General features: G+C 37.3%; 1 protein-coding gene across 6 annotated transcripts in view; it reads right to left on the reverse strand.

Annotated features, from left to right (window-relative positions):
* LOC126235685 (ankyrin repeat and fibronectin type-III domain-containing protein 1) overlaps positions 1 to 26,888 on the reverse strand; it is a 760,613-nt gene that overhangs the window by 60,823 nt on the left and 672,902 nt on the right. For all 6 annotated transcript variants that reach the window (XM_049944422.1, XM_049944426.1, XM_049944427.1 and 3 more), the window contains 4 exons: positions 16,742 to 16,855; positions 6,857 to 7,069; positions 6,431 to 6,597; positions 5,178 to 5,396 (listed from right to left, as the gene is read on the reverse strand). In XM_049944422.1, coding sequence (XP_049800379.1) covers positions 5,178 to 5,396; positions 6,431 to 6,597; positions 6,857 to 7,069; positions 16,742 to 16,855 — 713 coding nt within the window. The remainder of the gene's footprint in view (positions 1 to 5,177; positions 5,397 to 6,430; positions 6,598 to 6,856; positions 7,070 to 16,741; positions 16,856 to 26,888) is intronic.

Raw genomic sequence — 26,888 nt, forward strand, 5'->3', positions numbered from 1 at the left:
CTAAAATATGGTACAATGTTAAATACCCACTGCCCTGCACTTCACAGTGGTTAGCAAAGATGGTATGTAGATGTATAACTGTGGACTGCAGCTCTAATGTCGGTTCTTCAGTTTATGAATGATTACAGACACTGGACAAATTTAGAGACGTTGTGTTACGATTATAACAGCCCACTATAGCCAGCACAAATGTGAAACAGAGATTTTTGGTGGAATTAATGGAGTACTTGGAAATAAAGGTAACATTGTTCTTGTCATCCCCGTTTAGTACATTTACAGAAGTGGTATTTGAGGAAGAATGTGCAATAATTCTATTGCCTCTGTCATAAAAATCATGAGAATAATGTAAGAGAGGTGATAGCAAATATACAGATAAACAGACAGTAATTTTTCTCTTGCTGAATATGAGAATGGACAAGGACAGCTAATAAAGGTGTGAAGCACTGTCCATCGTACACTCTGCAGTCACTGTACATCAACGTGCGTTCAAATGATGACATGACGATATCATCATATTATTGTACCAATAACTATGAGCTGCATTCAAGAAGTAGCTCAACCCTTTTTTTCTGAAAGCAGGTTGGTTTTACTCTGAATTCCAGTACACCGTATTATTCCCCACTCTTTTGACTACAAAACTCTATTTTTCAACATAGTCCCAATTCAATGTGATGGCCTTATGCCATCTTACTGGGAGGGCCCGCAGGCTTACGTGGTGCCACTCTACTGGTTGACGCCAGAGCCAATGTCTCGCAGCATCAGTAACCTACCCATCAACCGTGTACTGCTTTCTGCAGAGTGCATCCTTCATTGGGTCCAACAGATGGAAATCAGAAGGTGATAGGTCAGCAGTGTAGGGTTGATGAGGAAGAACAGTCCAATAAAGTTTTGTGAGCTCCTCTATGGATTGCCGTTTTGTTTCTGGCTCAAAGTGATGAAGCCATATTTCATCACCTGTGACATTGTACAACATAAAACTGTCATGATCAGCCTAGTAATGTGCAAGCAACAACACACAGATAATTCTGCATTGCTTTTGATGGTGTCCTGTTAGGCAGTGAGGAACCCAGCGAGCACACAGAGGGGGGGGGGCGCGAATGTGTCAGTACTACCAACGGAGATGTACAGATTGTGGAAAGGTGTTTTACTGTGATCCCCTGATCAACTCAAATGAAAGTGCCCGCATGTTCCAAGATTGCAGAAGTCACAGTTGTGTGCAGCCGGCTGGCACGCAGGAGATCGGACAGGTTTGTACAACCTGGTTGTGACAATTACAGGTACCTCTCCCAATGACTCACTGTGCTCCTGTTCACTGCTGAATCTCCGTAGATATTCTGAAAGTATCTATAAATATCTGCAATGCTCTGGTTTTCTGCCAAAAGGAAGTTAATGAAAGCCCTCTGCTTGGAACACACCTCTGTTATAGGCATCATTTTGAAGGCTACATGTAGTGCCATCACCTATCAGAACTTCATGAAACTACAGGGGCTGAAGTGAGAATATTCCTTGATGTCCCATGACAAATTCTGCATTTTTTCAACTGAAGCTGGCCAAGAAAAAATGTGTTGCATAACTTATTGAATGTCCTGCGTATAAAGAACGTCCGAGATCACATTGTGCAGCACCAGCAAAACAAAAGCTTACTTGTGAGTATAGTAACTGAATCACATTTACTTGATGCAGAAACAGAGTAACTCAGGCAAAGATGATGGCAGAATAGTAATTTTTTATCTGTCCAAATTTAATTGGTTACTTTCAATCCATGATGTAATTCAGGATTATTTTTTGAGGCAAATCACCAAGCTAAGCTCAAGTTTTGCAAGTGCAAAAACATGTAACGTGAATTATTTATGATATGAACTCAAGAACATCCTGCACAGACCTTTTTATGGTAGTATGGATACAAACTACTCCATTATATTTATTCCTTAATAAAATTTATATGTCTCTTTTTCAAACCAATAGCTCACTTTATTGAATCAAAATAAAAATAATCTTGTCAAAGATTCAAAGTCACTTACTTCAGTCCACAAAGGTTTTCATTATTCAGAAACACACATTTTCAATAACTTGTCAGCAGCCATAAAAAGTTTAACAAATGACAAATTTCACATTAAGAGGAGCCTAAGGGATTTATTTGTAGCCAACTCCTTCAACTCCATTGAAGAGTTTCTTAACAGAATCAACTGATACATGTACATTAGTAATAATGCAAGTGTTACATACAATCTGACCTCTGTACAAATTCACTGCAGGGATGTGATCATTGTAAATAAATGTTGTAAAATGAAATTTTTATTTTATGATGCATGGTTACAACAGTCCAACAGTCCTTGTATCACATGAAACTTAGTGTACTGAACATTTACATGGTTTGTGACAAGCTTGCTGCCACCTCCACATTCAAGAGGACCATTTCGCTTGTGATCTAAGGAAGGTAAATCAACATATTTGTTTTCCTTTGTACATATTTATTTGTGTTCCTATTTTCTGACATGTTCTGCATCCTGGAGGATGTCCTCACTGTGGTTCTATTGGAACAAAAAGTACATCTAATTTAGATGAGTCAACAGTGAAGTCTTGTAGCTGACATTTCTTTCTTTTTTGTGCATACTCACATTACAGGAAAACTGCACATCATCAGTGCAGTGGACATCTATCAGCCATATTCTTTCATTTCTATCAGCCAGAAAACTGGTCATGTTATATCATGTCTCCACCACTACCACAATATCAACTACAGTAATTAATAATAAAAATATATAATTTAATTTTGTGAAAAATTATGTTCAGCTCCTTGCAATAATTTGAGTTATTAATATTCTTCCCACGACATACCTCCCATCCCTCTTCTCTCTCTCTCTCTCTCTCTCTCTCTCTCTCTCTTTCTTTCTTTCTATCTCTCTCTAATATACAGTGTATGACAATTGTGTAACTGAGTTTGTCTCATTGATCCAATCAAAGCAAGAGTAGTGTCATTGTCCCTTATCCTTTTTTCATCCCCGAACCACCATTACCTCTCTTACTTTTTTAAAAAAATCTGCAGGACTGTACAAAACCTACAACCTAATATCAGTTCAGCACTAAGAGGAGTTTAAGTTTATACAAATGGAAACTGTATGACATAAAAACAACCATTATACTCACAGAAAAAGTGCTTAGGAAAATATAGACAAGATATTGATGTCTATAGCTCATGTTCATTATATTAACACTCGTACAGGATGCACATTCAACAGGTATCTCTAACAACACTGATTTGTCTCTGTGTGTTATGGTTGAGAAATAGTAATCAAACCTTTCTTACATAGTCTACTCATTGTCCAACAGTTCTTCTATTGGTCAGTGACTGTGTTCCCCACACTAGTGTTTACATTTCATTATTTACTTCAGGTTTTCAAGTTCATTATTTGTCACTGTGGTTCTGTGGTACAACCCCAAGTCTTGTTATCATTAAAATTAATACTGATAACTAAATACAAATGCAGTTTTTCATGACTTTTTAATATATGTACAAATAACTGTCTGATCAATGAGCAGCACTGGTACTTCCTTTGGTGTTTAAATACAGTGTGACTTTTCAGACCATTCAGAAATATTATGTGTAGAATAAGCAGACAAAAATTCCTCTTCTATTTTTTTGTTTGGCCAACAGTTTGGTCAATAACTGACCACAGTAGAAGCGACCTATGGAAACTGCTTGTCACTGGAATGAGCACCTTTGTATGGATATCAGAACAAACAGCCACATGGGAGACTTCCCGGTTCATGTAGACAATATGTGACAGATACATCCAAGGAGACATATGTCACATCTGCTTGATAACATTTAGCAAGCAGCTCTGCTGTCCAAGCCCAGAAGAAATACAGTATTTGCAAAGTTATGATCCTCTTTCACTTGATTCACTACCGAAACTTTTCATGAACTGGGCGACCAATGTGCTTCATTTGATGAAGCAGGTCCATAAATCCATACTACTACAATAAATGCAAAAGTAACACTGTCTGTTACATTGTGACAGCTAAACCGCTGAACCAGTTTTGATGAAATTTGGTGTGGAGATTAAACCCTGAGAAACAACACAGCCTACTTTAGAAAGTTGTGTCATCTTTCTGAGTATTATTGATATTTTCAAATAAGGTTTATGTGAGTGGGATGTAGACAATGCTTGTGTGGAGATCAATGGTTCCGAGTGTTTATAGGTTCCTCTGTGACAGTGTGAATCCAATGTTTACTCGTGTATGCAGTTTCTACAATTTTTGAATGAATTACTACACCACCTGGTGCAGCTGTCCAGTTTTTATTATGGAATATTGTGGAGATAAAATAATATCATCAGATGGTAAGCCCGAGAACCATGTTTAAAACTATTATGTCAGGAGAGCCTTAAGAATGATATTATTAATATTATTTATTTTGTGATACACTTTACAAAGGTAAGTCTGATTTAGCCCATAGTTCTCAGAGAGCTCAAGGTACGATAGTTATTCGAACTCAATAAACCTCAGAGTAATTTTAGTTTGACCAGAACTTGTATGCAGAATGTCATGTGGCCGTAACAGATGGGCTGGCATTAGAGCAGTCACATCCCATCACATTTTAGATGTTGAGCATCCCGATACAGCTTCCGGGACACATGATGACTCACAACGATGGCATCATTTAAATGCTGTACAACACACTGTGAGATGCTTTGCCTTAACATGCAGAATATGGAGGCTTTTAGTGATGCTGTATTTATTATGGCCCATTAACTAACTATGCTAGTGACTGACTGGTCATGTTAGGAAGATTCAGCATATGGAAAAATAAAAGAAACATATTCATTATGTAGCTGTATACTGTCATTACTTACATTTTTACGTACACACAAACACATCTCCACAATTGAAAATTATATATCTACACCACTATATCCCCAGATATTTATAAATTACAGTACTTTTATATTATTAATATTTATATTTGACTATTGCCAAAAGTTACTTGCATAACTTACAAAAATAGATCATGCAACATATATTATTAATACTTAAGAAACATGTGCCAGAGTCCACTTTGTATATTGGTCTCTATTACAATTTTAGCACACAGCCTACAGGAAAGTAGAAGATGAAGAAGTATATGTGGCTGATAAAAACATGTAACAGAAATGTTAAAGTTCCTTAAAACACACCTATGTGCCAGAGCATCTTGTGTACTAATCTCCATGTAAGAAAATAGTCTTCTTGCTGTGGCAGCAACAAGCTCAACGAAATACCTCTGTTGTTCAGTACCCTGCTCTTGTTCATCTCCAGTTCCTTCATCTCCTGATGTTGCACTCATTGTCTCACTTGAGCAACAGCTTTGAGCTTTATGCCTTGTGCTCTGATATTTGAGCCACTCCCACTCTTCCCTGTAAACAACCATGGCTGATAATTTAAAAGTGTTTAAAACCATAAACACACACAGATACACTCTTTAATTACTAAATTTACTCAAACAATGCTATAAATAGTTTACAGTGAACCACTCACAGTCATTTGATTGATTTGCTGAAGATGCCATTTAGTAAAAAAAAATCAAAGCAATTGTTTTAGATGCAATTTTGATGTTTCAAGTTGTTTCTGTTTACCTGTCACTTGGAATTATTTCATTAGCCCTACTTTACTTTTGTTGTTGTTGTCATCTTCAGTTGGAAGACTGATTTGATGCAGCTCTCCATAAATTCTTTTGAGCATGCTTACTGCATTCAGCTCTTGGTCTCTGTAGCTGTTTGTGCATAAGAATTAAAATTCAAAACTTGTGCTATGATGTTGAAACACTTATTGTGTACCTACCTATGCACTGTTTAATGAATTTAATATATAGTGAGATATTGTCTCTGCAGGTTTCATTTCTCAGGCCATCCAGGTTGTGTATTACACATTTGAATAGAGGGTATAGTTCATTTGGCTATTGAATTTATCAGTTCTACTCAAAATTTAAATAAAATTGATTGGACTATGCAGAAGAGCTATCTTGACAATCATTCTGCTTTCTAGAAGAACTTGGTTTGAAGATGAAAAAATTCTGGCTTTATCATAATACTGTATGTACTGATAACTGCTCACATCTTTGTCCTATATGTGAATTTCAAACTATTTTCTAGCATTTACAATAAAAAATTATTAAATTAAACTTCTTGTATGGTTAAACATTGAAACTTATGCATCGGTTCAAATAATTCCCTGAAATTAGATTTTGAATGAAGAGATGAATATTGTTTACTTTTATTTTTGGGCTGTGGATTTTATTTATGGTTGAATATCAAACTGAGATGTCAACAGTCCTCTTAATATATCCAATACGAGAGTCTACGTATCTCAGAAAGGATAAGTGAGTGTGTAACACCAAACTAAACTCATCTGCATGGGGAGAATATTAAAGGTAAAGTATTAAAATACTCACGATGAAACATGTGGATTATCCCTGATTTTACAGTGTGGTAAGACATTTGGTGTTTTTGTTGGCACAACAACTTGTAACAGGTCAACAGAACTTCTCATCTTCAAATAACCAAGGTATAATCCACGACTAAGCTTTATGCTGCTAACCTGATGATATGTGATCTGCTCCTGAAAAAACGAGAGAAGTTTTGTTAAAATAACTATAGGTAATACAAATAATTTAAAGATAAAGCATTTTTACTACCTCATTACCAAAGCATGGCCAAAGAGAATGCCTTGGAGATATTGACTAAGCCAAAGAGCTCTAAAAGGATTTGCCACATAATAAAGTAATCTAGTGAGGCATGATGAAAAAAGAAGAGCAGTAAAATATGTAATGCACAATGTGTTAAATCAATAAGCCATTAAAAACTAGTTATTTCTTTACCTGTATAGATGCCATCAGCAGTTCACCCACATTTGGTTCTTCATGAGTTGCTAACTTTTTCTGAACTTTACTCAGTGGCAACCATCTTGAGTTTAATACTGATACAGATTTTGGAGAACGGACATAGTTGACAGTGGATATCACCAAAGTTCCCTGAGAATCACGGATGGGTTTGTGGTACAGTTGTCCTAGGTCTTGTATACTTAGTGCTGTCTGATAAACAAAACATCCATTAATGATGAATGTAACACATCAATTGCGTGCATCTCATATAAAAAGCAAGAATGGTGATAGAACAACAGTAATTTTAATGGTTAACATTCCATGAGGCTGCAGCACACTTTTATTTATTTGTTGTCTGCCTTGTGACACATTTTTAGGCATCCTGCTTGTGCACTTCTGAATAGGACAGGTGTGGAAATAGGTTCCATGGTACCTTAGCATGGCTCTCTGATTTATAGGTCTTTTTGTATGGCTCTACTGTTTATAGGAAAAAATGAAACATATTACGGAATTGATCCTACTTTGTAGTTAACATACAGTTTTTGTGTACATCTTTTCCCAGTATTCAGATCTTAGCATGTATATTTTGCATTATTTTGTATATTCTGTCTACGTCAATCACTCTTAATATAAATGAAAATAATGACTGTTAAATTGTCATTAAAAGTCTTTCAACGAAACCTGCTAAACAGAAGCTATACCAGAAGACTGGAAAACAGTATTAACGCATCCTCTCCACAAAAAAAAAGAGATAAAACTGCCCCAGCAACTACAGAGGAATTTTCCTCCTGTCAGTGATTACAAAATTCTTTCAAAAAACATTACAAAACAGGTTGGAAAGCCAACTAGATGAGCAATTGGGAAAGCACCAAGGAAGATTAACAAAAGAACAACCCTGTGTGGCACAAATTTTAAATTTGATATTTATAATCAGGTACAGACGAAAGAGAACCAAAATACAAAGACAATGCACAATGACAGTGTAATTGCTGGGTCAGCAAACAAATCAAAAGCTATATGGAATGTAGTAAAAAAAGAAATAGGCCCAAGCAAAAATGTTAGAAATCCAGATGACTTTGTTTTAAAAGATGATCAAGGTGTGCTAGTCAGAAATCGTACTTTAGCAAATTACGTTAATGACTACTTCATAAGTAGTCCAATCAATCTGCATAAAAATTGTCCTAAGATTAGTAGAACATCAATCCCAGAAGAACAAAGTGTGAATTCATTATTGCTACCTCCCACAAACAAATTGAAAGTTAATCAAATAATAAAAACAATGAAGAATAAAATGTCCTCGGAGATTGATGAGATACCTTGCTCAGTCATGATGAGAAGTGCTAGTGTCATATCAGACCCACTCTCACACATCATAAACATATCATTTTCAGAAGGTGTCTTTCCACAACGATTAAAAATTGCAAAAGTAAAACCATTGTATAAAAAGGGCAATATACATGAAGTGGGAAACTATAGACCCATAGCTTTATTATCGGTATTTTCAAAAGTAATAGAGACAGTCATGAAAAACAGAATTACAAATTACCTCAAGAAATTCAATCTATTGTCTGTAAACCAACACGGCTTCCGCAAAGGAATGAGTACAGAGTCAGCCATCACCCAATTCATTGAAAATATTGTAACGGGGCTAGATAAGAACAACAGTACAATAGGAATAAATTTGGACCTCTCAAAGGCATTCGATACTGTCCAACATGATATCCTGCTAGACAAATTAGAATATGTCGGTATACGAGGAGTAGCTAAAAAGTGGTTTCAGTCATATCTCCATAATAGGAAACAGGTAGTAGAAATTGCAACAACAAACAGTAAAAACCAAAGTATTGTTTACAGATCGGATATTCAGACTGTGCCAATAGGGGTACCGCAGGGGAGTGTTCTAGGACCTCTCCTATTTCTTCTTTACATAAATGATATCAAGAGTCCAGTAAATGGTACTCATATAACCCTGTTTGCGGATGACACAAACGTAGTAACTGACATAAACCGGGTATTGCCAACATCTGCAACCAGAGTTATAGAATATTTGCAAAATTGGTTTGAAGTGAACAAATTAACCATAAATATCTCTAAAACTAATTATATCCATTACAGGAAAGCAAAGTCACACTCTGATCTAGATCTCAGAATACAAAATAAAGAAATTGTGAGAGTTGTTACCACAAAATTCTTAGGTGTACATATAGATGAAAATTTAGACAGGAAATCCCATATCCTGTATCTCTCACATAAGTTAAGCTCTGCTTGCTTTGCTTTACGCGTTATTAGCTTTGTATGTAGTAGGGAATGTAGCAGAGCTGTTTACTTTGCTTATATACATTCTGCTATTACCTATGGCCTCATCTTCTGGGGTCATGGTAAGAAAAATCTCAAAACCATCTTCACTCTACAAAAACGAGCTGTTAGAATAATTACCAACAGTTCAAGGCTAACTCCTTCAAAGCAATTATTCAAACAGCTGAATATTCTACCCCTACCGTGCCTCTATATACAGAAAAGCGTAATTAATGTAAAACGAAATATTAGCAATTTCCAATCCAACTCGGATCTACATACTTACAACACAAGAAAGTGCAATGACATTAATATAAAAAGAGTTAACAAGGCTTTGGCGCAGTAACAAACAAACATACAAGGAAGTAGATTGTATAACAAACTACCAGTAAAGATAAAAGAAATAAAAAAATTGTCTTCATTTAAAGAAGCAGTATTCAAATTTTTAATGACCAACTGCTATTATAGTGTAAAAGAATACCTGGAATAGCTCCATACTAAACAATTATATTTATGTACTCTGTGCCAATAGTAATTTTTATCTGACTGTTGCTATGATCTAAATAAATAATATGTACAAAAGTGCTAGAATTGTATGTGTTATATCTAAATATCAACTGTGTATTCCATGTAACAAGTCTTTCTCATACATCAATGTAAATAATCAAAGTTGTACATGCTATTTCAATGTGGTCTGATGTTAAGTAGTCTACTATGCACATCTGTATTTTGTACAGTATTGTTCACCCTATGTGTGTGTATATATACACTATGTATTTTTTTGACGAAATCCATGCAATGTAAATTGTCTCTGGATGAATAAACTACTACTACTACTATAACCTTTGTAGACTTCAAAAAATCATATTGACAACAAATCAGTTGCAATCACAAAAGGACAAACAAACTAATACAAAAAGCAAAATTAAATTTTTAGTTGAAACACCCAAAGTTTTTGAAATCAAACTTAGTGTAAGACTAGGCAGTGGAGTGTCCTCACTGCTGTTCAGTTGTGTATGACAAAAAGCAGCCAGGGAATGGAGGAAGAGAATAGAACAAGGAATTAAAAAAAAGTCATAATTAGGAGAAAAGGGGATGACCTGAGAACTGACTGTTTGGCTTGATATCTTATGTGAATCTGTAGAAGATTCAACACTGCAGATAAATCTTCTATAAGAGACAGCTGGAAAAGCAAGTCTTATGCATATGTTTTGAAAAACTAAGTATAGGAGAGACATGAAAGAGGTGCTGAAATACACTAAAACTAATTCTGGAAGAAAAAAAGGAACAAAATTTAAATATCTAATAATATGACTAAATGCATTGGACAAAGAAGCTAACTTAGCAAGCACAAGGAAAATAGAAGTGGGTTTCCAATCAACAAAAAACTTGTATAGTAAAATCTTTATCCATAAATCAAAAGCCCGGTACTACAATACTGCCTTAAGACCAGAATTCCTATACTCTTCAAAATTTCTTCTGTTAAATACAGCCAAACAGTTAGGTGAATTAGAAAAGAAGGAAAGGAAAATAATCACAAAAAACTTGGATACAAAATGTGGCAATGAGGAATGAAAATTAGGAAGTAATAAATAAGTTTGTGGAGGAATAGAATGTATATTAAACACAATGACAAAAAAAGAGCTATATTATGTGGAACCTAAAAAGGTTATATGAGAAAATAATAACAAAAAGAATTTTAACTTTTTTTTTTTACCAAAAAACCCAAAGATGCTAAACCAGGTCCACAGGAAATGGAAATAATGGAGTAAGAAATAGAAAACAAAAAGGTTCAGAGCAGAAGTAAGTAGTTTTAAGCACTCCTATCAGAAAACAAAGAAAAAGACATGTAAAATATGGATGTAAGAATGAAGAGAAAATGTAGGGAAAGAATGAAAAACTACTGGAAAGAAAAAAGGACAAAAGAAAGAAGACATCAGTTATTTCATGTAGGCCTCAGAAGGCCAAATCAATAAAATAAAATACTGTTCAACCTCTAGAAATAAAAAACTGTTTTATTTCGTATTTTGACACATAATTTTAATTTACTATGAATAATAGCATCTTTATGCAATTCACAAGTAAAAATTTAAAAAAATTATTTTTGTTTACAAAATTATGATTCTGTTTTTGAATTATTCACCCAAACAATGTTGTAACCAACATTTCTATCAAAAGTGAGTTAGAATTGTATCTGACAGCCAGCATCTGCTGGTTAAACCTTGAGTTATTTTGGACCCTACTGTTGAATTCAAATTTTTTGTTGCAACAAACATTGTACATGAAGGCATCTTAGGTGATGCACCAAATGTTGTGGTAGAGAATGGAGTGCAAAAATGATTCTATAACACTAATTTTATCTCGAAGCTCTTCCATTGGTCTGTGTTTGCATATGAAAAGAGAACAATATGGGATTGTGGGCTGTCTTTATGCCAAAAACTTTTGTTATTTATTGCCAAACTAGTTTCGGTGACAAATACTGCCATCATCATTGGAATCTTTGATTCTAAAACATGCAGGAATAGCATCCTTATAAAACACTGTGAAACATTATTACATGTGTACTATTTCTTTCCAAATATTGTTTTCTGTGAATAATTACATAATACCATACCACAGTATGGTTTTGTAATGGTTGCCACTGTTTTCATTATATTTTCTGCATTTTTTGTTGCCGTTTTTCTTGGCGTTCATCATGTCATCTGCAACTGTGTGAGTGGCTGTTGGTAAACAAATACAAAACATTAACTTATGTATGTTAGCATTATGCAGTTGGGATTGCGGTAGTGTTGTGGATACAGTTTTGGTGTGTACTAGGTTGTTATGTGTGTCCAAAAGTAGCTGCAAGCCATTCAACAAATGTGAATACATGGCAAACTATGTAAGAACCTAGTACACACCAAAACTGTATCCACAACACTACCACAATACCAACTGTATAACACTGACATACATAAGTTCACATCTTGTATTTGTTTACTAACAACCATTCACACAGTTGAAGATGACATGATGTATGGGAAAAAAGTGCCAGAAGCAGTGGCAACAATCACAAAACCATGCTTGGACATATAGTCAATAATGTATTATGAAATTCTTCACAGAAAACAATATTTGTAACAAAACAGTACATATGTAATAATGTTTTATAAGTTCGCTATTTCTACATGTTTTAGATTCAAAGAATCCATTGATGATGGTGATTTTTTTTCACTGAAACTAGTTTGGGAATAAACAACAAAACTGTTTTGTATCAAGGTGGGCCCACAGTCCCATATGGGTGATTTAATAAATTAAGGACATGTAAAGGTAACATCCAGGAGTGGAAGCACAATAAATACAAGACACTGATGGACAGTGGGTGCCTCATATATCGAGGCAATCTGATCCTGTTTCTGGAAAATTGCCACCTGAAGGGGTGAGTGGAACAATGTTGTGATTTCTGCCAGTGCCTGCCACAGGTATGTAAAGTTGAGTGTTGCACCGAAGTTTCGATTTTCTATTTTTATATGACATGGTTACAAGGAAAGTAATTCTTTATCTCAGCACCTGTCTTCCTGACCTTCATTGTAAACACACTTAGAATTCATGGTGTATGATCACAAAATTCAATTTTTAAAATCCAGTTTACAATCCTGCAGAAAGTTAAGCTATGTATCTATGACAGAAAAATATCTGTGGCAAAGAGCGTGCTACAGCTTATGGACTAATTAGGAAAACTATTATTGTTATGAAATGAGCTAAATTCCTAGTAAAATGATATACATTCATTGTTTAAAAGACTGGGAATAAGAGACAAATTATACGTTATGAATACACTTATTCTTGCCTCACTTGTATTGAAAATTTGCCTTCTTGCTCTTTATTGATGCAAACTTGTCAGTGACACGCTGACTGAAGCCTGCGATCGCCAGCATGAGATTTCTTTCAGTGGAAAGCATCAACAAGGCTGACAATGTTTCCTGGCTAATACATATGGATAAGAATGATTTTATTCTTTTCATACTTAAAAAGCACCTCTCTGCTTCATCCTATGTTATGGGTATTGTAAGAATCAGCTTCAGCAGTTTAGAACACTCAATGAACATCTTCCCTAGGTTGTTGGTTACTACAAACTACACTTCACTAATAGCACCAAACAATGATCTAAATTCTTGTGTTAGGTAGACAGAAGATTGTTCATCCAAAAACATACCCACTGAAAACACTTCCTTTAAGATACCTTCAGGAGACTTAGAACAGTACAAGGGAAACTTTTCTGGAAGAAACAATGATGAAGCTACAAGATGGCTTGAGAAACTTCATTGAGCAACCAGTAGAATCATAGCCACTGGTGATGCCAATTTCTTTATGGATATTAATAACATTTATTTAAAATGCTGAAATGGTCTTATGGGCAAAGCACATATTAGTGTCTCCATGCTGTAGCTCACCAATGAGAACTTTACCGATGAGTTCCAACCAATAATTAAAGCAACAACTGGAAATAACTTTTTATGACAAAGAGGCTGAAAATTATAGTTTCTCTTGTTACAGAGTCACCTTCCAATACGTGATTCATAGACCCAATGATGTCTTCCATGTAGTCATAAACTGTGTTTATGGATGGAGACTGAATATTCCACCTAGTAGGGCAAGATTGTGGCAAGCATTTTCTCACCACCACATCAAGGATCCTGGTCCACTGTGGGCTGTTTAAGAAGAATGCATATACTCCCCACAAACTGAAAAAAGTATTTTCACATTGTGGTTGACTAATGCTACCCTCCTCGTTATAAAATTAACTTGATTGGTGCAGCAATGCACATATTCTGTGTTAGGATAGAAAGTTTTCACAGCAGCGTGTATGCCACCAGAACAACCAGCCACAAAGAGTGCCCCATCATAGGCTTGTGCATTTAATTTTTGGGGAATCTCATTTACTTTTTGCTTGTCTAATTCTTCTAGCAAAATTGCAGGTAATGTTTGTGGATCATGTTTGGAAGAAGACAGGGAACTCGATCCTTTCTATTGGTTAACCTCTCAATGTGTAATGGTACACAACATCCATTTGAAATACATTTGATATATCACTACTTTCATTTGCAGTAACAGCTAAAAATTCTGGTTCCCTTATTTGCTTTAAAATTTCTTCTTGGCATATGTCCAATGTAATTGGCAAAAATTCATTTTGAATTGTTTTGGATGTTTCTTTGAAAACAGTTGCCTTATCCAAATGATCTGTGTCACATTCCATTCAGCACTAAAATTAATCAGTCCTGTGAAAATATCAAATGAATACAATTTCTTAAAATATTTAACTCACATCTCTCATGCCTAACTTCTTCATTATACTCCATAATTTTCCTTCTATATGTGCTACCCAATTATTCAGCTACATTTACTGCTCCAAAAAGTGCCAGTCTTAAACAATTTTGGATGTGAACAACTGAGCACTCATGCTTCTTCACTTTGATACTCAGATCATGTTTGTAGATAACTCTCTTTTTAGCCATGACAGTTCCCCAACAAACAACAAGAGTGGAGAGCAGAATAACATATTTTTAATTTCACATAAACAATCAGTGTATTCATAAACATCCATTTTAAATGCTCTCTTAAAATGTCAATTTTGCACATTATTTAAAAGTGGTAACTGTTGTCCTGGTCTCTTTACAGCAAGCTTCTCCTCATTAGAAAGTTGAGAAAGTCTGTATCCTAAACTTTTTATGCTGTTTGTTTTTACTCACATTCCACAACATAGAAATTATGTCATGATCTAGTCCTTACTGTCAAGAATGTATAAGACACAATAACATATAGAAAACTGCTGTATCAAGAAACAAAATACTCAATCACCTTGTAACACCACAGCATCTCTCCACAAGATTCTCAGGAAAAATATTGATACATATGATAAACATAAACACTTAGGATACTAGACCAAGGATTGCATAAAGGCTCAGTCAATATAACTGAGTAAGTCTGGCTACAATTTGATCCGGTAATGCCATTACACTAAAGGGAAAAACATCATAAGATCTTGCAACCAGAGGTTCATCAAAACAATGCAGAGAAGTTGCTGTTGCCAACTAATGCTTCACTTTTCTCTATCTTTTAAGATAAGCCTTCGTCAATAAAAAGCAAACTTTTGCCCATAATAGCATACTTTTGCTGACTAAAGGTGCCTAGAGAAAATATTTACTTTAAATGTATCAGTACACCCCGGCTAAAAAATGGGTTTCTATCAGCAACTATCAAGTGAATAGTGGATTAGTACATTGGTCTGACAAAACCCATTGACTGAATACTGAAAATATAAAGCTAAATGTACATGTTTAGTACATGTACATGTTTAGTGCAACTGCAACAGAATGGTGTTAAATTTTACAGTATCTTCTGTTGCTGCTCGTGCTCGTTTGCATTACAATAAATGTTATTTGACTGGATCTGTATCATTGTATTTTATGAATATAACAATATAAGCTTTCAATTCCTGTAATGTATAGCTCATAAAAACCAGTGTTTTTTAGAATTTCACAGCTGTAACTGCTGAGATGCAATGTCCAAGACAATTACAATGATGCCATTGTTTTCAAGGATAACGAATGCAATTGTGCAATAACTGTTATAAAAATATGCAGAATGGAGTGTCACCTCATATACACTGTCTGCATCAATAAATCCCAAATAGGTTAGTGTTAAACATTTTTTGTTCTCTTGTAAAATTTGCTTTTTGTTAGCTACAATGTTGTTTCAGCACACAATTTATTTCTTAAGTAACATTTGCATTTGATAATTAATGTAGATTTCAAATAAAGGTAAAAAATTGGTGGTAGTTGCATCATCAACTTCACGATTACATATCTTATACACTATGCACTCTACTACTGACAAATTATTAAATTTGATATGCTTTTTACTCAACATATCTCGGAAATCTTCCACTTTTCAAAGGCAATTTGTTGAGCTTTGTTTAGAATTGTGTATGAAATTGACATCTGGGCATAGATCTTTAAAACCTATAAGTATGAAATCATTGTATGAAATAATTCAGAGAAGGCCACACAATAAGGCCCACTGTAACAGCTTACTGCTTTGCCAGAAAGATGGCATCCCCACTGATGCTAATGTGTTGAAATCTACAACAATAATCTGGAAGAAAAATAATGTGGTGCAGCTTTTGGCAAATTTTACTATGACATAATGGCCATGAACAAGGCTCTCCTGCTTACAATAGTTTTGCTCCTGCTGTAAGCTCTTCTTCCAGCTGCTTCACACATTTCCCCTACCTGCTTATCTCTCCCACCACAGAAAAAGGTTTCTGTTGGTCTGCAAGCTTAAGACTCACTTTTCAATTATGTTTATCCTGGCTTCAATGATTGTTTATTACTTTTCCTTAGCTGAAAGGTAGCTGGAAAAACTGAACCATTAAACTTTCCAAACTAATTATAATCAAGCAAGTGCACCTTCATGTTTTATCAGTGAAATTGAGAACCTCCAGTGTTTAGGTGAAAATTCAAAAATCCAAAGCTTCTAAATTAAATATTTTAATTATTATGCTTTCAAAATGTAGGGCAGTCCAATACGATAATATTAAATCTTTACCTGCATTTGTGCAGCAGCCTGTAGCAGCTTTATCCTAAAGTGTACAGTAGAGGAACTCAGACTTTTCTCCATATCTTGTCGGAGAGATTTCACATCATCCCATGTACATGCCACCTAATGCCAATAAAGTGTATCTGCATTAACAACACTAACAAAAATTATCTTCACTAGCTATGATGACAACTCATACATATATGGATGAACATATTAAGCTTGCAAGCATACTGTATTATTGCATGGGAAGAATTTCAATCCACAATCAAATTTCACTCATAGGATACGGTTAGTCATACATACGTACATGAGGCTCGATCATTTTTAAAAACAAATGTAACATTACCGCTTCGTTTGTGCCATTCACCCTCTCACATAGTAACCAGCAGCATCAGTGTCAACAGGTGCCCTGCACAGCAAAGCCACAGGGGCCACCCCAATAGACGGCAGTTACAAAGTTCCGTGCACCCGATAGACCAGCAGGCAGCAAAATGTTTCCTGGAATGCTGGACCTGCAGATCTGCTTGCCTCTACAGGGCCACATCGCCACAGGATGTATTCTGGTGCCTTTGTGCTATTTAGGCTGGCATGACAGTCCATCCCTGATGAGCTCTCTGGGCCAAGTGCTGACTGCAATGGTGGTTCATCAATCAGAGTCTCACTAAGCAACCTTCAGGATCTTCAATGCCATATTCTAGCCAGCAACCTCCTCTGCATGGAGCAGCCTGTGCTGTCACCAGGCTTCACTGAGACATGGCCTCTGAACCAGGGACAACTGTGGACTTTGTACTGGCAATTGTAGAGCTTTGTATTATTAAATTTTTCATTCCAAAGTGAACTCAGAAATTAGCTTTGATATTTCCTGGGGCTGTCAGTCCAATAAACAGTTATTGTGCCATTCAAATGAAACTCTGGCACAACCATGTACTGCCAATGTAAAAATTTTATCCAAGGAGGAGATTTAAGTTCATGGGTTTACTAATAAATGTTGTTTATCTGGGCTGTGTTCTTATTGAGCCTCCAGCAGCATGATACATATGATGCTTTCATGTATCTTCCAAGTTTTGAAAGGACTGACATTTACTTTCTGTTCCAGAATGGCTGTGGCAAGGGACATTATCACCCAAGTTTTACTGCTTCTCCAGAATGTCCAACAAACTCAAGAAGTGCTGTTGGAGAAGATGGCTGCTATGACCACTACACCATCACAAATCTCCAGCCACCTGTCACACATTGATTAGCTGGTGAAAGGATTCCAAATGGAATCCCCGCCGTTCCAGTCATCTGGCTTAGTTTGAACAACGTTTCCTAGCGCTTGGTATCATACGTAATGTTCAGCATTTCACACTCTTTTTGGGTGCTAAACTGTAGCATTTTATTGCAGCGGCTCAACCCAGAGGTCGACTGAGTGCCCGCCACATGAATGATTGAAGTCGTGCTTACTAGTCTATTTAGACTCCCAGGTGTACATTGAAGCTGCCCGTCACTAGTTTTTCAGTTACAATAAGCTCAGTGGATAATTGTGTACGTAGTGGATAGCAAAGTTACAGGTCTGTCCAGAGAATGTTGTTTCCAGTATGCAAACGCCCAGTGCAAACAATCGGACACCATGTCTTTAGTTTGGGACATGATCCTTGTTCACTCAGCTCTTTAGTGATCACCCCGGACTTAAGAACTCCTCCTTGGATACATGACTTGCCATAAGTAGGGCTACTGAATAATGTATTAGATCCTTAGCAGTGCTGTGGGGTATCTCTCAGCTGTTTGCCACCTGCCCAATTTGCCAGACCCAGCACCAGTCTCGGCTACTGCACTGTCCCAAGTCACTCACCACAGGCAAAGACACTGTGGGTAGGCAATACTCTCAACAGCTGCTCTCCTGCAGTAATTGTTTTGTGAAACACCAGCATCAGCAAGAGCTACTATCACCGAGCCAAATGCTTCACCTGTGGAAAAACAGGGCACGAGAAGGCAGTTTGTCAGTGAATGTGGATTGAGGGTGCCTGGACCCTCTGGATTCCAGATCAGATGGAGTGCCTGGTGTATTCCCTCCTGAGTACTGCATGTCCGGGCCGTTCTCCCCATCTACAATTGCTGACCATGTCTGTCAATGCCATTTTCAAGTTGACAAAGACTCATCAATGACCAGGAAACATATCACCACTTGGGCTATCCTCCACTCCAGGAATTCTCTGAATAGCTCAAGAGCTACAGCAACATCATCAATACAGTCAATAGCCAGTTTAATGTCCAAGTCCAGTACCAAGCAGCTTCCAGAATGCCTCCTCATGGTTGATACAACAGGGATTACAAGCATTCTGAAGCTAAAGCTTTCTAACACCCTGGGGATGGAAGTCCACAATTCTACAAACAGAATCCAACAATTCATGGCCAGCTTATACCCGTGGGATTTTTGCTCCAAATATGAAACAGTTTTTTCACATCCATCTACTGGCACCACTGGATTTGAGACATATGTCACACTCGTCCCCTCCGTTGTGTGCAATGTTCTTTTGCATCAAGGATAAGCTTCAGAGTGAGCTCCAACGCCTGCAGGATGAGGGAATCTTGACCCCAGGCCTCGACAGCCTCCATTCAGCCTGAGATCTACTAGGAAGGTGGAAGAGTTGACAGACTTCATGGAAAAGGAGAACATGGAACTGATGGGACTTGGTGAAGTTAGATGGAAGGGAAGAAGAAGGAGGAAAATGAAAAGGCTACACACTCTACTGGAGTGGTGGACAAGAAGCCAAAAATGGAGTAGGTATCATAGTAAAACCAAACCTAGAGGAATGTGTGGAGGCAGTAGAATACACAAGTCATAGGGTGATGAGGATTTGGCTGAAGACAAGGAATGTAGTGAAGGGCTTCATCCAAGTATATGCACCACAAACAGGAAATGAAGAAGAGAACATAGAGGATTTTCTAGAGGTATTAGAGAGTACAATTACAGATGTGAAAGCAATAATAATGGTGACCTAAATGTGCAAGTAGGCAAAGAAAGGCTGGGGAAGGAGGAGATAATTGGCCCATATGAATATGGGAGGAAAAATGAGGATGGAGAGAAATTGGTTGATTTGTGTGAAAGAAACAGGCTGATTGTGGGTAACACATGTTGTTGTTGTGGTCGTCAGTCCTGAGACTGGTTTGATGCAGCTCTCCATGCTACTCTGTCCTGTGCAAGCTTCTTCATCTCCCAGTACCTACTGCAACCTACATTCTTCTGAATCTGCTTAGTGTATTCATCTCTTGGTCTCCCTCTACGATTTTTAGCCTCCACGCTGCCCTCCAATACTAATTTGGTGATCCCTTAATGCCTCAGGACATGTCCTACCAACTGATCCCCTCTTCTAATCAAGTTGTGCCACAAACTTCTCTTCTCCCCAATCCTATTCAATACCTCCTCATTAGTTATGTGATCTACCCATCTAATCTTCAGCATTCTTCTGTAGCACCACATTTCGAAAGCTTCTATTCTCTTCTTGTCCAAACTGGTTATTGTCAATGTTTCACTTCCATACATGGCTACACTCCATACAAATACTTTCAGAAACGACTTCCTGACACTTAAATCTATATTCGATGTTAACAAATTTCTCTTCTTCAGAAATGCTTTCCTTGCCATTGCCAGTCTACATTTTATATCCTCTCTACTTCGACCATCGTCAGTTATTTTGCTCCCCAAATAGCAAAACTCCTTTACTACTTTAAGTGTCTCATTTCCTAATCTAATTCCCTCAGCATCACCCGACTTAATTCGACTACATTCCATTATCCTCGTTTTGCTTCAGTTGATGTTCATCTTATATCCTCCTTTCAAGACACTGTCCATTCCGTTCAACTGCTCTTCCAAGTCCTTTGCTGTCTCTGACAGAATTACAATGTCATCGGCAAACCTCAAAATTTTTATTACTTCTCCATGGATTTTAATACCTACACCGGACTTTTCTTTTGTTTCTTTCACTGCTTGCTCAATATAAAGATTAAATAACATTGGGGATAGGCTACAACCCCGTCTCACTCCCTTCCCAACCATTGCTTCTCTTTCATGTCCCTCGACTCTTATAACTGCCATCTGGTTTCTGTACAAATTGTAAATAGCCTTTCGCTCCCTGTATTTTACCCCTGCCACCTTTAGAATTTGAAAGAGAGTATTCCAGTCAACATTGTCAAATGCTTTCTCTAAGTCTACAAATGCTAGAAACGTAGGTTTGCCTTTCCTTAATCTAGCTTCTAAGATAAGTCGTAGGGTCAGTATTGCCTCATGTGTTCCAATATTTCTACGGAATCCAAACTGATCTTCCCCGAGGTCGGCTTCAACTAGTTTTTCCATTCGTCTGTAAAGAATTCGTGTTAGTATTTTGCAGCTGTGGCTTATTAAACTGATAGTTCGATAATTTTCACATCTGTCAACACCTGCTTTCTTTGGGATTGGAATTATTATATTCTTCTTGAAGTCTGAAGGTATTTCGCCTGTCTCATACATCTTGCTCTCCAGATGGTAGAGTTTCGTCAGGACTGGCTCTCCCAAGGCCGTCAGTAGTTCTAATGGAATGTTGTCTACTCCTGGGGCCTTGTTTCGGCTCAGATCTTTCAGTGCTCTGTCAAACTCTTCACGCAGTATCATATCTCCCATTTCATCTTCATCTACATCCTCTTCCATTTCCATAATATTGTCCTCAAGTACATCGCACTTGTATAGACCCTCTATATACTCCTTCGAACTTTCTGCTTTCCCTTCTTTGCTTAGAACAGGGTTTCCATCTGAGCTTTTGATATTCATACAAGTGGTTCTCTTTTCTCCAAAGGTCTCTTTAATTTTCCTGTAGGCAGTATCTATCTTACCCCTAGTGAGATAAGCCTCTACAGCCTTACATTTGTCCTTTAGCAATCCCTGCTTAGCCATTTTGCACTTCCAGTCAATCTCATTTTTGAGACGTTTGTATTCCTTTTTGCCTGCTTCATTTACTGCATTTTTAGATTTCCTCCTTTCATCAATTAAATTCAATATTTCTTCTGTTACCCAAGGATTTCTACTAGCCCTTGTCTTTTTACCTACTTTATCCTCTGCTGCCTTCACTACTTCATCCCTCAAAGTTACCATTCTTCTTCTACTGTATTTCTTTCCCCCATTCCTGTCAATTGTTCCCTTATGCTCTCCCTGAAACTCTCTACAACCTCTGGTTCTTTCAGTTTATCCAGGTCCCACCTCCTTAAAATCCCACCTTTTTGTAGTTTATTTAGTTTTAATCTACAGTTCATAACCAATAGATTGTGGTCAGAGTCCACATCTGCCCCTGGAAATGTCTTACAATTTAAAACCAGGTTCCTAAATCTCTGTCTTACCATTATATAATCTATCTGAAACCTGTCAGTATCTCCGGGGTTCTCCATGTATACAACCTTCTTTCATGATTCTTGAACCAAGTGTTAGCTATGATTAAGTTGTGCTCTGTGCAAAATTCTACCAAGCGGCTTCCTCTCATTTCTTAGCCCCAATCCATATTCACCTACTACGTTTCCTTCTCTCCCTTTTCCTACTACCGAATTCCAGTCACCCATCACTATTAAATTTTCGTCTCCCTTCACTATCTGAATAATTTCTTTGATTTCATCATACATTTCTTCAATTTCTTCGTCATCTGCAGAGCTAGTTGGCATATAAACTTGTACTACTGTAGTAGGCATGGGCTTCGTGTCTATCTTGGTCACAATAATGCGTTCACTATGCTGTTTGTAGTAGCTTACCCCCACTCCTATTTTCCTATTCATTATTAAAGCTACTCCTGCATTACCCCTATTTGATTTTGTATTTATGATCCTGTATTCGCCTGCCCAAAAGTCTTGTTCCTCCCACCACCGAACTTCACTAATTCCCACTATATCTAACTTTAACCTATCCATTTCCATTTTTAAATTTTCTAACCTACCTGCCTGATTAAGGGATCTGACATTCCACGCTCCGATCCGTAGAACGCCAGTTTTCTTTCTCCTGATAATGACATCCTCTTGAGTAGTCCCCGCCCGGAGATCCAAATGGGGGACTATTTTACCTCTGGAATATTTTAGCCAAGAGGACGCCATCATCATTTAACCATACAGTAAAGCTGCATGCCCTCAGGAAAAATTACAGCTGTAGTTTCCCCTTGCTTTCAGCCGTTCGCAGTACCAGCACAGCAAGGCCGTTTTGGTTAGTGTTACAAGGCCAGATTAGTCAATCATCCAGACTGTTGCCCCTGCAACTACTGAAAAGGCTGCTGCCCCTCTTCAGGAACCACGCGTTTGTCTGGCCTCTCAACAGATACACCTCCTTTGTGGTTGCACCTACAGTACGGCTATCTGTATTGCTGAGGCACTCAAGCCTCCCCACCAACGGCAAAGGTCCATGATTCACGGGGGGAGGGTGTAACACAGAGCCCCATTTAATAAAAAAAAAAGGTAATAATAATAATAATATAAAAACACATAGCCCCGTTAAAAAAAATTAATAATAATAATAATAAAATGGGATCTGGATGGGGTGATAGATGAATGAAGATGGTCATCAATTACTTCCTGGTGGAAAAGAAGAATCAGAGACTGTTGACAGATGTAACTGCACTCCCAGGAGGGATTTTTGATGGAGACCATTGAGTGGTGGTGGCAAAGATGAGATTCAATGAATTGAAAGACATAAAGGTAGAAAGGGAAAGGAAAATAAAAGTATGGAAACTAAAGGATGGCACGGTACAAGAAAAGTTTAGGGAGTTACTTTAAGTGTAAAATCCGTAACACTGATTATGCAATGTGGAAGACGAATGGGGTAAGTTCAAAGAAGCGTTTGTAAGATCTGCTGAGAAGACCTGTGGCAGAGTGTCCAGAAGGATAAAGGAAACAGGGTGGAATGAGAGGGTGAACGAGGCAGTAAAAGAAAAGAAGAAAGCCTGGCATGAATGGAACAGAGATCAAACAGCTGAAAGTAAAAGGATATACCAGGACAGTCAAAATAAGTGTAAGAAATTGGTAGCAGAAGAAAAGAGGAAAAGCTGGGAAAAATTCACCCGAGAGTTGGAAAAAGATGTTACTAGTGGTAAGAAGAAGATATATGGAGTGGTGGTGGCAAAGATGAGATTCAATGAATTGAAAGACATAAAGGTAGAAAGGGAAAGGAAAATAAAAGTATGGAAACTAAAGGATGGCACAGTACAAGAAAAGTTTAGGGAGTTACTTTAAGTGTAAAATCCGTAACACTGATTATGCAATGTGGAAGACGAATGGGGTAAGTTCAAAGAAGCGTTTGTAAGATCTGCTGAGAAGACCTGTGGCAGAGTGTCCAGAAGGATAAAGGAAACAGGGTGGAATGAGAGGGTGAACGAGGCAGTAAAAGAAAAGAAGAAAGCCTGGCATGAATGGAACAGAGATCAAACAGCTGAAAGTAAAAGGATATACCAGGATAGTCAAAATAAGTGTAAGAAATTGGTAGCAGAAGAAAAGAGGAAAAGCTGGGAAAAATTCACCCGAGAGTTGGAAAAAGATGTTACTAGTGGTAAGAAGAAGATATATGGAGTGGTGGTGGCAAAGATGAGATTCAATGAATTGAAAGACATAAAGGTAGAAAGGGAAAGGAAAATAAAAGTATGGAAACTAAAGGATGGCACGGTACAAGAAAAGTTTAGGGAGTTACTTTAAGTGTAAAATCCGTAACACTGATTATGCAATGTGGAAGACGAATGGGGTAAGTTCAAAGAAGCGTTTGTAAGATCTGCTGAGAAGACCTGTGGCAGAGTGTCCAGAAGGATAAAGGAAACAGGGTGGAATGAGAGGGTGAACGAGGCAGTAAAAGAAAAGAAGAAAGCCTGGCATGAATGGAACAGAGATCAAACAGCTGAAAGTAAAAGGATATACCAGGACAGTCAAAATAAGTGTAAGAAATTGGTAGCAGAAGAAAAGAGGAAAAGCTGGGAAAAATTCACCCGAGAGTTGGAAAAAGATGTTACTAGTGGTAAGAAGAAGATATATGGAGTGGTGGTGGCAAAGATGAGATTCAATGAATTGAAAGACATAAAGGTAGAAAGGGAAAGGAAAATAAAAGTATGGAAACTAAAGGATGGCACAGTACAAGAAAAGTTTAGGGAGTTACTTTAAGTGTAAAATCCGTAACACTGATTATGCAATGTGGAAGACGAATGGGGTAAGTTCAAAGAAGCGTTTGTAAGATCTGCTGAGAAGACCTGTGGCAGAGTGTCCAGAAGGATAAAGGAAACAGGGTGGAATGAGAGGGTGAACGAGGCAGTAAAAGAAAAGAAGAAAGCCTGGCATGAATGGAACAGAGATCAAACAGCTGAAAGTAAAAGGATATACCAGGATAGTCAAAATAAGTGTAAGAAATTGGTAGCAGAAGAAAAGAGGAAAAGCTGGGAAAAATTCACCCGAGAGTTGGAAAAAGATGTTACTAGTGGTAAGAAGAAGATATATGGAGTGGTGGTGGCAAAGATGAGATTCAATGAATTGAAAGACATAAAGGTAGAAAGGGAAAGGAAAATAAAAGTATGGAAACTAAAGGATGGCACGGTACAAGAAAAGTTTAGGGAGTTACTTTAAGTGTAAAATCCGTAACACTGATTATGCAATGTGGAAGACGAATGGGGTAAGTTCAAAGAAGCGTTTGTAAGATCTGCTGAGAAGACCTGTGGCAGAGTGTCCAGAAGGATAAAGGAAACAGGGTGGAATGAGAGGGTGAACGAGGCAGTAAAAGAAAAGAAGAAAGCCTGGCATGAATGGAACAGAGATCAAACAGCTGAAAGTAAAAGGATATACCAGGACAGTCAAAATAAGTGTAAGAAATTGGTAGCAGAAGAAAAGAGGAAAAGCTGGGAAAAATTCACCCGAGAGTTGGAAAAAGATGTTACTAGTGGTAAGAAGAAGATATATGGAGTGGTGGTGGCAAAGATGAGATTCAATGAATTGAAAGACATAAAGGTAGAAAGGGAAAGGAAAATAAAAGTATGGAAACTAAAGGATGGCACAGTACAAGAAAAGTTTAGGGAGTTACTTTAAGTGTAAAATCCGTAACACTGATTATGCAATGTGGAAGACGAATGGGGTAAGTTCAAAGAAGCGTTTGTAAGATCTGCTGAGAAGACCTGTGGCAGAGTGTCCAGAAGGATAAAGGAAACAGGGTGGAATGAGAGGGTGAACGAGGCAGTAAAAGAAAAGAAGAAAGCCTGGCATGAATGGAACAGAGATCAAACAGCTGAAAGTAAAAGGATATACCAGGATAGTCAAAATAAGTGTAAGAAATTGGTAGCAGAAGAAAAGAGGAAAAGCTGGGAAAAATTCACCCGAGAGTTGGAAAAAGATGTTACTAGTGGTAAGAAGAAGATATATGGAGTGGTGGTGGCAAAGATGAGATTCAATGAATTGAAAGACATAAAGGTAGAAAGGGAAAGGAAAATAAAAGTATGGAAACTAAAGGATGGCACGGTACAAGAAAAGTTTAGGGAGTTACTTTAAGTGTAAAATCCGTAACACTGATTATGCAATGTGGAAGACGAATGGGGTAAGTTCAAAGAAGCGTTTGTAAGATCTGCTGAGAAGACCTGTGGCAGAGTGTCCAGAAGGATAAAGGAAACAGGGTGGAATGAGAGGGTGAACGAGGCAGTAAAAGAAAAGAAGAAAGCCTGGCATGAATGGAACAGAGATCAAACAGCTGAAAGTAAAAGGATATACCAGGACAGTCAAAATAAGTGTAAGAAATTGGTAGCAGAAGAAAAGAGGAAAAGCTGGGAAAAATTCACCCGAGAGTTGGAAAAAGATGTTACTAGTGGTAAGAAGAAGATATATGGAGTGGTGGTGGCAAAGATGAGATTCAATGAATTGAAAGACATAAAGGTAGAAAGGGAAAGGAAAATAAAAGTATGGAAACTAAAGGATGGCACAGTACAAGAAAAGTTTAGGGAGTTACTTTAAGTGTAAAATCCGTAACACTGATTATGCAATGTGGAAGACGAATGGGGTAAGTTCAAAGAAGCGTTTGTAAGATCTGCTGAGAAGACCTGTGGCAGAGTGTCCAGAAGGATAAAGGAAACAGGGTGGAATGAGAGGGTGAACGAGGCAGTAAAAGAAAAGAAGAAAGCCTGGCATGAATGGAACAGAGATCAAACAGCTGAAAGTA

The sequence above is a fragment of the Schistocerca nitens genome, chromosome 2 (genome assembly GCF_023898315.1).
Source record: "Schistocerca nitens isolate TAMUIC-IGC-003100 chromosome 2, iqSchNite1.1, whole genome shotgun sequence".
Classification (NCBI taxonomy): Eukaryota; Metazoa; Arthropoda; class Insecta; order Orthoptera; family Acrididae; genus Schistocerca; species Schistocerca nitens.